Below are 11,475 nucleotides of genomic sequence, written 5' to 3' on the forward strand. Positions count from 1 at the left end.
GTGGCATCGAACCGATTGGACTAGAGGTATCTTTCGCTTTTCCGGACCGTCTACTGCAATAGATAGATTTCTAATTAATTTCACCGTGTCTTCCGTGTTGCTCGTTTCAGAAATCAGTTATAAATACGGAAAGCGAGCGAAGCAACAGAAAGTCTCGTGGCTAGAGAGGAGAAGCCGTGCAATTAGAGGAGGGTACAATTTTGGCACGAGGCCAGGAGACACGCGGTGTTGTTCGACGTAAGGAAGCAATCGTTTCCATAATTATTCATCTAAATTTAAGCTGTTCCGTTCGCTATCTGGCCTCCGCAGAACTCAAGGGTGTCCACAGTTTCTTTGTTGAGTTTATAGTGCTTAGCTGGGGAGCTACTGACCGTCGAACTCGAGTTTTCTAAGTCAGGCACTTCTAAGAACTAAAGAACCCCGAGGACTTCAAAGAAGAAATGCCAGATTCATTTTTTGTTATCGGATTAAATACAATATTTAGATCCAATTAATTCAACACTTAGCAAGTCCGAGGTATCCGAGCTAGAGAAGGGCCAGCGGGCCTCAATAGATGGGAAGTAAGAGATACTGCAAAAAACAGTATTAAAAGAATGCAGGAGTCACGTAAGAGGATGACAAGAAGAATGGAAATAAGCTAGTAATAAGTAAGCAGTAGTGCAATAACTTTGTACAATAAGTTACGCACTTTAAATAAATGAATGAATCGATTAAGTCTGACTGACTACTCATTCAGGAGTAAACTTATCGAGGTACAACTAACTTACACGATGACTGGTTTCTGTTTAATCGGGCTACTGTTGGTTTTGTTGCAGTTGGGCGCCGAAACCGTCTCCTTGGCCTTGGCGGTAGTTTGGGTCGGCGACGTCTTGTTGACAGAGTTGAGGGTGACCGCCGAACCGGGTGAATATTTCTCGCGGTTCATCTGTCGACGGTTCTTCAACAAAGGTACTCGATACCTCATCCGTGCTTCCAGACGTTCCTTGGCGATGTTCGCCGCGGGACTGAGGGTCACCCGTGCAACGCGTTCCTTGCACCAGGCCACGTGTCTGTCGTACGCCTTGATGCCGAAATGTCGATTGCAGGTAGGACACAATCCTTGCTCGTTCGCGCGCGTCGGCGCGCTCGCTGGAGCCTTTGGACTGCTTTGTTTCCGAGCCGTGGTATCCTCCTAAAAATTCCAGTCAAAAAGCATTCAGAGATGGGTGAGATGAGTTATACCTCTGATGACATTGTATAATATTAAACCGCAGCAGTAAGAAATAAGCGAAGAGCTTATACAAGCTTATTGCTACATTGTTAAGTACACTGCTAAAGAGTAGAATTAAATAGAGAATTCTGTCTTTTAAGGAATTTTAAGCGATACGAAAAAATCTGATAAAGACGTCATCCGTAAATGCATCAAGTATTCAATTGTACCCATTATGTATATCTCCATCAAGTAATAATTATTAGAAGGCTTGCGTTCCAAATTGTTCGCAGTTGAAATTCGTAGATTTGATCGGCATTTACAAAACAATACTGCAACAAATAGACAGCACGTGTCTCGAGAGCGTGTCGATAAAATTAGAAGAAAATTCAACTATATGTATATTTTTTCGTAGTCGTATTTAAGACAATCGTGAGATATTTAAGCATCGATTGAAATGTACAGTCTCGTGTACTATCTCGTAGGAGCGTGTCGACTATATTTTTGTAAATATTTATATATTTGTACAAAGTTTGATATGGGTCAAGGTATAATTGCTAACGGAGGAGATCGGACACCTTACTCGGTAAATGTGTATTAGTGTTTCAGATGTAGATTCGACCTATGTAAAACTTTGTACAAATATATAAACATTCACAGAAATATAGCCGACACGCTTCTGTGAGACAGACTGTAATTTCGTGGCTTCGAAGTTTCAGCAATTCAGCAGAAGATCGAGTCTTTTTCCAAACATTAACTGCTCAAAAATACCAGAACGACAACTAACATAATATTACGATACATGTTCCAAAGAGAATTCATCACACGCGCGAATGCACTTGCATCATTCGCGATGCATCTGGGTTAATCTGCCCCTCTAACTGCAATTCTAGCCTCGCGTTACTCTATGTTTACTCTTTGCCTTTCAATTCAACACTTCCAACTTTATGCTTTCAAATTATCCAACTTTAATTTTTAATTTTCATCACTTAACCCTTCGCGTTCGGGTGGCGCCTCCAGGGCGACATACGTAATTTAAAAGCGATTTTGCGAACCTATAATTTCAATTTCACTTATATCAGAATACAGCTAATTATTAATTGAAATAATAATAATACATTGAATAATGAACGTTCGTAGATGTTTCTCTTCTAAGTAGAGTTTTTGATTCCACAGAAATTTATTATAAAAATAGACTGGATTTGATTCTATAGAAAAATGCCTCGAGCGCAAAGGGTTAATCATTTATTTAGGGGGTGCATTGGAGAACTTACGACCTCGCAGCGAGCAGCACGAATGGCGCGCAGAAACTCATCGTGGGTCTGCTTCCAAGAGCTGTTGCAGGCTTTGTCGTCCTGCGCGTGCCGCCTTTTCGTCTGCTTGGGCAGGAAGTCTGCCAACTCCGTCCCCTGGATCCTCTGCTTAGACGAGTCGAACGGCTTCCTCTTCTTGGTCGTTGACTTCTCGCACACCCTGATGTGCTTCTCCAGGGACTGCGGCATAAATGTCCGCGCGCAGAACGCGCACGGCAGGAGGATGGGCGGCACATCTGTGTCCATTTACCGAGAATTAGTCTGCTGTTGGTGTTGTTGTCCTCCTAGCGCGGGAGGCGCGCGTTGATGCGTCCGTCTGTCATGCAGAGGGAGTCAGAACGATTTTCTGTGAGAGCTTAAGTATGGAGAAATCGATGAACCGACATCGACATACTCTCTGAAGCGAGACTCTCTGATGCTTTTGCGGAGGACTGATCGGGGTATCCGCGACTCGCTGTATAGGGGAATACAAACAACAGGGCTATGGTATGAACGATTTCGCCTGTCTTTCGCATCGAGAGATCGATTTAGCGAGCTAACGGTACGATTTCGTCAAGATTTTCACGGTTGGTAAGGCTACCAGTTAAGGCTACAGAAGGTTATTCTCGGAGGAATAGGTTCTACGAAGTGTATCAGGTTCATCGGTTGACCTAAGCTTTTGGGTATTGGGTGCGGCAATTAATTCTGTGCCTTTCTACGGTGAACTTATCATAGGTTTACTGTCTGATGTTCTCAAGTATCACAGAATTATAGAATAGAATAGAATAGAATAGAATAGAATAGAATCACCGCAACAGTTACAAGACCAACAGTTACAGAGGTGATTAAAGCAATCACACTGGAGTCTCCTGAGATGGAATCCATTTATGTAAATTGGGCTTATCATCATCGATGGATTTTATGAAGAAACATTAAAGTATTACGAGGACGTATTCATTAAAGATACTACAATATAATACTAAACGCTAAACGTACAATTGTTCAAAGCTTCAAGCCAACTAAATACCGTTACTACTCACAATCAGCATCGCGTTATACCAAAAACTAACGAAACTCGTACGATCGTCAGAACTAATTATAAGACTATCGATTCGACGCGGCATCAAATGCCAACACCTGCAAGTTTTTTTAACATCACTCGCTTCGCGCTTCATGTCGCCTTGATACGACAAACATCGCTACACACTGAAGGTTACTCAAACTCACACGATTATCGGAACTACTTGCTGAACTTGTGGAGTACCACGTAGCGGACATCTGCTCGATCGTTTATTAGACGCGCGCGATTCACGGACACCTGCGAGATTTTCCTATACGAACGACGAGGAGGAGGACGAAGACGAGGTGTCGCCCCCGCGAGAGTGGCTCGCCTACGGAGGAGCAAGCTTCCTTTTTAGGAGTTTCGAGTTACCGTTGGATCATTGTATCTGTTTCTCGCGTAGAAAAGATTCCATCGTGCTCGCTCCCGCCTCGAAGATTTTTCGAATCTTCCGTCCTCGGTTTTCCATCCACGGTATGCTTACGTTACGGTATAACGCCTTTTCAAAGTGATACCTTCGCGCGTCGAGAATCGATCATTCTAGCTGCACGAGAAACAGGACTTTGTTGCAGACGATTTCACAGGGGGCAAGAAGTTTGTATTATTAACGTAGGAGGACCAGCGAAGCAAACCAGTTTTACCAACACTGTTCTTCGCCTTGTTGTAGCGATGGTTTAAAAGGGTACACTTGATATTTGTGAGACCACGGTACAACGCGAAGAGATGGTTGAAGCTTGATACAATAATATTCTTGTTATTGTTTGATATAAAATATTATACGAAGGAGTTTATGTAAAAGAATCGCGTCCGCCGCGCCGTATGATATGTATACAAGAAGAAATAACATTGTTAAATAACGGCTGGGGAGTGATTAGTTTGGTATTGGAACTCAACCGATAATTAATTAACACGTTGATCGCTACATCGTGCCAACCAGAAATGAGTGACAGGACTTTTTATTAAGGAACTAAGAAGAATTAATTCCAGAGGTGAGGCAATAATGACAATAAATCTGGATAGGTGCGAAGGAAAGAAAGCAAAGTTATTAGTAGATTGCGAATGTTTATGCATTTATGGCAAGTGAAAATATGGGAAAATGTACATGAGGACGTGCGCGAATGGAAAAATACATAAAATATTAACAATAAAATAGATGTTACATTGTTTAGAAGATAACAGATAACGTATACTATTATTTAAATCTCAATTTTTTACCTGAATTTATAAAAACATGAATTTGCATAAACATCCGCAGTCTACTTATTATTCTAGTTAACAGTAAACGAATGTCTAACGATAAGTCGATGTTAATACTAAACCAATCGTTAATATTATATGAAAGAAGGTCCAACTTGAAAGCAGTAAGAAAGGGAGTTCTTACTAAGTTCGACTCAACTAAGTTCAACTTAACCAAGTTCAACTTAGTAAGAAAGGGAGACCTCGGTGTTATTGTAGATTAACGATGAAGAAATTGTCAGAAAATACGATGAGGCTCCGTAGTTCCAGACATGGTCTCACCTGGCTCGGAATATTGCTCGACACGTGCTATTTTTTCCAATTCGACAGGTTGCATTTCCGACGGGCAGCGATTGTGCAGGCGTAGTTGGTCCGTCCCTGCGACGGCTCTTCTTGAAACGCAGCACAACATCGAACGATCAGCATGGAGACACACCGACTGAGCTGTACCATACCACGCGCGGCTGCTCTAGTACGCGACACAACGTCCACGCGGTCTCTTTCTCCTCTTACGAACGCGACTTATTTTAGGTGTCACCGCGAGACCATCGCAAGTAGCTCCTTCTCTCGTTCAGCGATGGGAACGAGTACGACCGATGATCGATTAACACGTTGACCGCCAAACGAATACTCTTAAAAATTTCTCCTAATATTAAATATTATTTAGACTACTGACATCTATGTAATCAAACATTTATCGTGGTATTTATTTTTGTAACTACATCAAAATTCATGAATTTCATTTAAATTCATCTCCTTTGATGTCGACTTTTCAGAATTAATTTCTTTAGTTCGCGAGTGAAACCCATACATGGGCGACATAGCAATCTACGTGTTAAAGAAGAATGGTGAAAAATGGGCAATCTTCGGGCAGCCAGGATGGAAAAGTTATTAAAAAAAAGCCGATGAGGTAGCGACGAAGAAAGGTAATTGTAGAGAACAGGTATACATTCTCTCCGATTTCGATGATTTTTAAATATGTCGTAGTAATCAACATTGCGAATAACTTTTTCGTATACATATAACTAGACTGCGAAAGTTTATGCAAATGCATATTTTTGTAGGAAATAGCTAAAAGAATGGGATGTAGACAGACGTTTGTTTTGAAACGAGAGTGCTATAAAAATATATCTTTTTATGTTGCGTATTATGCATGTTTATGTTTAAAAACATATGCAATAATATATTGCATATGTTATTTATCGTGCTTATGTGAAATATCTATCTCGGCTCAATTTGAATATTTCTTGTTGAACAAATTTCTACAGACTACTCGAGTATGTACGAAAATAGGATAAAAAGTTCGATGGAATTGATTATATTTTTCCACCCTAAACAAAATTCACGAGAAACCGCTTTTTTTTAGACCTCCTAATTCAGGATACCCCCTAACAAGGAAGAAATGCCTACATTTGATAATAAGTAAAGGGAGGAAACATAATGACACTTTATAAGGTACACCCTGTATATTAAGTTCGACGTCGCCCAATAAAACTCTGACAAGACGAAGAATTGTAGCTGTGACAAAGTATCGATTGCGCTCAAGCTCACGTCCTTACTCCGTTTTGTAAGTTCCGCTTCCGGTAAATGGTCACCGGTGATCACGCAACAGGGACCACGATTAGATTTAATGATTTAATATCCTGGTAGCTTCGTGAATTTAATCGATACTGTGAGGAATGCGGTAGACAAGAATTTAAGACTTACAAGAAAATATGAATCTACGATAATCTACATAATTCCGCGTTAATGTTTTAAGTTTGCGTGAAATTAAGTTTAATAAATTAATTAAATAATATTCAAAGAATATCTACATAATTTCATTAAGGGGCTTGGAACATCAAAAAATGAAAAAAAAATCACTTTTTTTTATTTTTATTATTTTTTTTTTATTAAAATCTAAGCGATTCCGGACAATTCTACGCAAAGAACATTGAATTTGGAGCACTGGAAGCGGTAAAAGAAGTTTTTTGAAAAACAAAAAATGGAATTTTTTTTTTACAAAATTTCTTTTTTTCTCACAAAAACAGTTCGACGACACGAACTTAGTAAAAAGGAACGCGATAAAACTGTGAAAAATATAAGGAAATACAACTGACAACTTTCTCGAAGAGAAAACAACGACAGTTAAGTTTGCAATTCCATTTTTTTTTTCAAAAAAATTTTGTTACCACTTCTAGTGCTCCAAATTCGATTTTCTTTGCGTAGGATTGTTCAGAATCGCTTAAATTTTAATAAAAAAATAAATGGAAAAAAAGTGATTTTTTTCGTTTTTTGATGTTCCGAGTCCCTCAACACGCATCGAAAATACGTCCATAGTAAAAGAGAGTTTACGTTTAAGATATGGTACTACATGTCCCTAGTTTGTTCATTTCAAATATTTTCAGTGAACTGTAGCGTTTGAAGCAATTTAGAATTTACCCTTCTGACATTGAGTCGGAAATTTGATTTTGTGTACATCGCGATACGTCAGAGATAATATCAACAGTACGTAAACACTGCAAATTCAATTTCATTACGTATTTATTATTGTTTTTTTTTTTTAAATCGATTTCTTGATATTCGCGTTTTTGGAGTATTAACGATCACATTTAGGAAGCAAATTTTTCTATACTCCGTAGATACAGTATTATCAATTTCGATGTAATTTTAAAAATTCAAATTGTGCTATATACATACGCAATTGAGATCGACCAATCTCACCCATTGTCACAGGTACCATGGAGACATTCGATTTCGATTCGATTCGAAGAGTTCACGTCGATAATCGATTCACCGATCATCGGTTCGATCTGTTATACACGATAAAATGTCTAATCTTACCTTGCGTCAGCTCTTTGGTCCCTCTTTCAACAAAACACCGATGAACGCGATCGAATAACGGATACGTCAACTCGTACCCGTCACTAGCTCATCTCTTTTCCACTCGAGCGTTCGAATAACACATTTGTATCCGCGTGGTTCTTGTATATATTATTAGAAAACATCCAAGCCGCGGAACTGGAACCGAACGGAAGTGCAACCCGAGAAAAACTTGACGCAGCTATCGCTTCGGACCTCTCGACGCGTTATTTATGGCAGACGAACTACCGTGGTTTCGTAAATACTGACAAAGACAATTTTCCATATGCAAACTTACCCTCAACCTCCGCCATGTTAGTTGTTAGGGGAAACAATGATTGCTATGGTAACTCGGTGACAGATTCTCCGAGGAACCTAGTGCTCCCAGCACCAACAGCTCTTGACAAAAAAAATCGAAATCCCATGGGGTATATTATCTTTCCAAACTCAACTCAACAACGTGTTTACTTTTATTTATTAATGATACAATTCAGGAACAAACGAAACGTTTTTTGTAGTTACGAGAGAAATGTTTTAGTCTCGGATGGAATTTATATATTTATTTCGATGTTTCAGCGTTCATCGGGTTTATTTCATCTTTTTCTTAGCTAGATTGTGTAAACGGATGCAAAGCTTGAAAAGCTATGATAATTAATCACAAGTCAAATTAGAAGAATTTTGGGTGGTATGCTATATTATACCACATTTTCAATGTAACGAACCAGAAGTAAATGTAATTTTTGTGAATAATTAGTTAAATCGGTAAAGATCTACTGTAAATCTAAATAATGAGTTGATGTTTCATGATTTATATTTAATCTCGTCATGTAAATAATGAAATAAATTATGCTTCGATGGTATTTATATATACATATATTATAATAAAATTAATATAATGTAAGTAAAAATGTTTCATCATATTAAGACGAATTTGTTCAAACTTAATTTTCTATCATATTTTATTTGGTGTTTTATACTATAGTCAACATACATACACTGACATAAACAAACAATAAATTTACCAAGGAGCGTTTTATTGCTTGACATCTTTTACAGTAATTATCACCATTTCATACTATTTCATGTATCGAAGAACGTGTACGATAAATAATTCATTTAATAAAGTGAGAAAATGAAAGATATTTCTGGAGAAAAGCAATTTTATAATGCAAAAACAAGCTACATATAAGGTTAATAAATTATCATTAGTTTGCATAATGTTATCACAAAACTACATTACCAGCGATCAGTAGCAACGCGTATTATGTACAGTCATTCAAAGTCATTCTGATAACGAGTTACGGTACAGTTACAGTACAGTTTATAAAATTTTAAGTATCGTGAATAACGTGTCATGTTGAAATTAACGAAGAAAAATATCATTACTTATTCCCAGGTATCCTATTTTTTTAAATTAATCACGTTAATATATTACACGTATAACGAATGATACATAACCTATGATTTCAATTAATCGCATTAGTAACAATAGTGACTAATATACTTGATCTTTTTTGTACATTTGTATATTGATGTAATTTATAGTGAAAAATTGTTTTGACATTTAAAATTTTTACTTTGTCACTGTATAACTTGATTTATGATGATATTAACTGTTGCAGGTGGGACAATATATTACAAAAACATTTTCTACTGACAGGATGTTATCTACAGAAGAGAATTATGTAGATATCAAGGAAAAGGATGGAGTAAGATAATATATTATATATGCAGAATTACATGAAAAGAATTTTTTATCATTATATAATTTTTTTTTAAATTTCTAAAAATTTGTTCATTTATATTTATTTTATATATTGTTGAACATAATATATTACGTAATATATATTTTCATATTAATTTATGTACATCTTTATAATTAGGTGAGGACAATTATATTAAATCATCCTGCATCACGTAACTCCTTATCACTGGGTATGTTGAAGTCCATCGTGTCGAATATCAAGAAAGATGAAGATAACAAAAATCTTAGATCCATTGTTCTCAGATCTGTACCAGGAAGTCTATTTTCGGCTGGACATAACTTAAAAGAATTGGTTAGTTAGTACACTGCTAAACAGAAACAGTGAGGGCCTGTTTAATATAGTCAGGATTTTACATTCATCACAGAGAAATGATTGGCTTGCGTCGTTTAGACTGCTAACAATGAGAAGCTTCACAAGGAAGTCTTTGAAACATGCTCTGACATGATGCGAGCAATTAGTCAGAGTCCAGTTCCTGTGATCGCTGCTGTGGATGGTATAGCTGCTGCAGCTGGTTGCCAATTAGTTGCTGCATGTGATATTTCTATTTGTACAGAAAGAAGCATGTTTAGTACACCAGGGTAGGAGCCTTATATCTATGCTAAAAGTATTTTTATATTCAAAATATGTTTGTGTTATATGATTATGTACAATTATTTTTTAGGGTCAATCTTGGAATATTTTGTTCCACACCAGGCATTCCCTTGGTTCGAAATGTACCCAGAAAGACAGCAATGTATATGCTTTTCACAGGTTCTAGCATTAGTGGAAAAGAAGCGTATGAAGTGGGTCTTGTGAGTAAAGTAGTGCCAAATAACAAATTTGGTAAGTTATCAATAGACTTGATTACTTAAACTTTGTATTCATAAATAAACATTATATTCTACCGTATTTCACATTTAGAAGAAGAAATTAATAATATCACCACAGCTATAAATTCAAAAAGTCGGTCAGTCGTGCATATTGGAAAAACATTTTTGTACGAACAAATGGATCTCGATATTTCGACTGCATATTTCCTGGGAACTGAGAAAATGGTCAACAATTTAAAAATGAAAGATGCTCAGGAGGGAATTAAAAGTTTTATTGAAAAGAGGAAACCAGTTTGGCGTCATGACTACGAAAAAGATTGATGGATGTTATATAAATGTGTAACTTGCTTTTGTTTAATGAAAAAGTACATGTCATAATTTCTATACAAATTATTACAAAACATTTTTATTCTATTTTCTATATTAAATAATTGATGTCAATTACAATTCCTTTTAATTATCAAAACCATTAACTTATTTCAAACATGAATCATTTTTCTTAACCGATGATTAGTCATCTAACGGTGAACAGGTTGAACCATATTTGCGATTGTTTAATCTAAATTGCTGAGCAAAGCTGTTGAATTAGATTAGAATACTTTGTTACGTCCCAGCTCGTTAAGATTTTTACTTGGATTCTTGTCTTGGCTACTGAGCTTTGGATTACATATACAACAATAATATTAATATAAATATAAAGGTAATTCTTTAACAATACCAGTCGTTAAATTTAGGCTATCGGGTGTTCTGGTAGGTTGTCTGGTCCCGGGCTCGGCTGTGTTTGTCTATCACGAAAGCAAAATGATTTTTATAAATTTTAATTTCAAAGTATATATGTTTATGAAAATTAAAATATACTATCACCGTTAACGAGATTGAAAACTATATTGTAAAATAGAATGTAATATAGCAATAGACCCCATCTTTTAAACGAATGTATAACTTTTTAATTTTGTAATAAAACCATCATATCTTGTAGTAAAACATTTTTTTCCTGACGTTTTTTCAAAACCTTCTTGTCAAAAACTGAGTCCTATGAATCGCGATCTATTTAATTTAATTGAGTGATCGAACATGAATAATTCTAACGCGTATCTTTTTATAAAGAGTGAACGATAGATTTTAGAATGGATGACTTGTGGTTGTTATATTTATCAGCATCTAATCCGGTGGTCAGTTTCGGCTTTCTTTGTACGAAGCCTAACCAGCGCATCTTAAGTAAACCACACATATGTCGTTTGTAAGATAATAATTAAAAGAAAGATAGAAATGATGAAATAAA

The 11,475-nt window shown here is 36.6% G+C and overlaps 1 protein-coding gene and 1 long non-coding RNA gene across 3 annotated transcripts in view; one reads left to right on the plus strand and one right to left on the minus strand.

Annotated features, from left to right (window-relative positions):
* Positions 1 to 5,575: 5,575 nt before the first annotated feature.
* On the plus strand, positions 5,576 to 11,410 carry LOC128877085 (enoyl-CoA hydratase domain-containing protein 3, mitochondrial). Of its 2 annotated transcripts, none has more exons than XM_054124091.1 (6): positions 5,576 to 5,703; positions 9,241 to 9,327; positions 9,502 to 9,675; positions 9,775 to 9,962; positions 10,046 to 10,206; positions 10,285 to 11,410. In XM_054124091.1, exons 2-6 carry the CDS (start codon positions 9,280 to 9,282, stop codon positions 10,512 to 10,514), a joined length of 801 nt encoding a protein of 266 aa, XP_053980066.1. In that variant the 5' UTR covers positions 5,576 to 5,703; positions 9,241 to 9,279; the 3' UTR covers positions 10,515 to 11,410. The 2 variants fall into 2 exon arrangements, with proteins under 2 accessions (XP_053980066.1, XP_053980058.1); XM_054124083.1 differs by lacking the exon at positions 5,576 to 5,703 and adding an exon at positions 8,724 to 9,014.
* Positions 9,523 to 11,475, minus strand: part of LOC128877116 (uncharacterized) — a 3,198-nt gene continuing 1,245 nt past the window's right edge. The window contains exons 2-3 of the long non-coding RNA XR_008457195.1: positions 9,738 to 9,925; positions 9,523 to 9,662 (exon numbers count right to left, since the gene is read on the minus strand). This is a non-coding gene — a long non-coding RNA (uncharacterized LOC128877116). The remainder of the gene's footprint in view (positions 9,663 to 9,737; positions 9,926 to 11,475) is intronic.

This window comes from Hylaeus volcanicus, chromosome 1 (assembly GCF_026283585.1).
Source record: "Hylaeus volcanicus isolate JK05 chromosome 1, UHH_iyHylVolc1.0_haploid, whole genome shotgun sequence".
NCBI classification, from domain to species: Eukaryota; Metazoa; Arthropoda; class Insecta; order Hymenoptera; family Colletidae; genus Hylaeus; species Hylaeus volcanicus.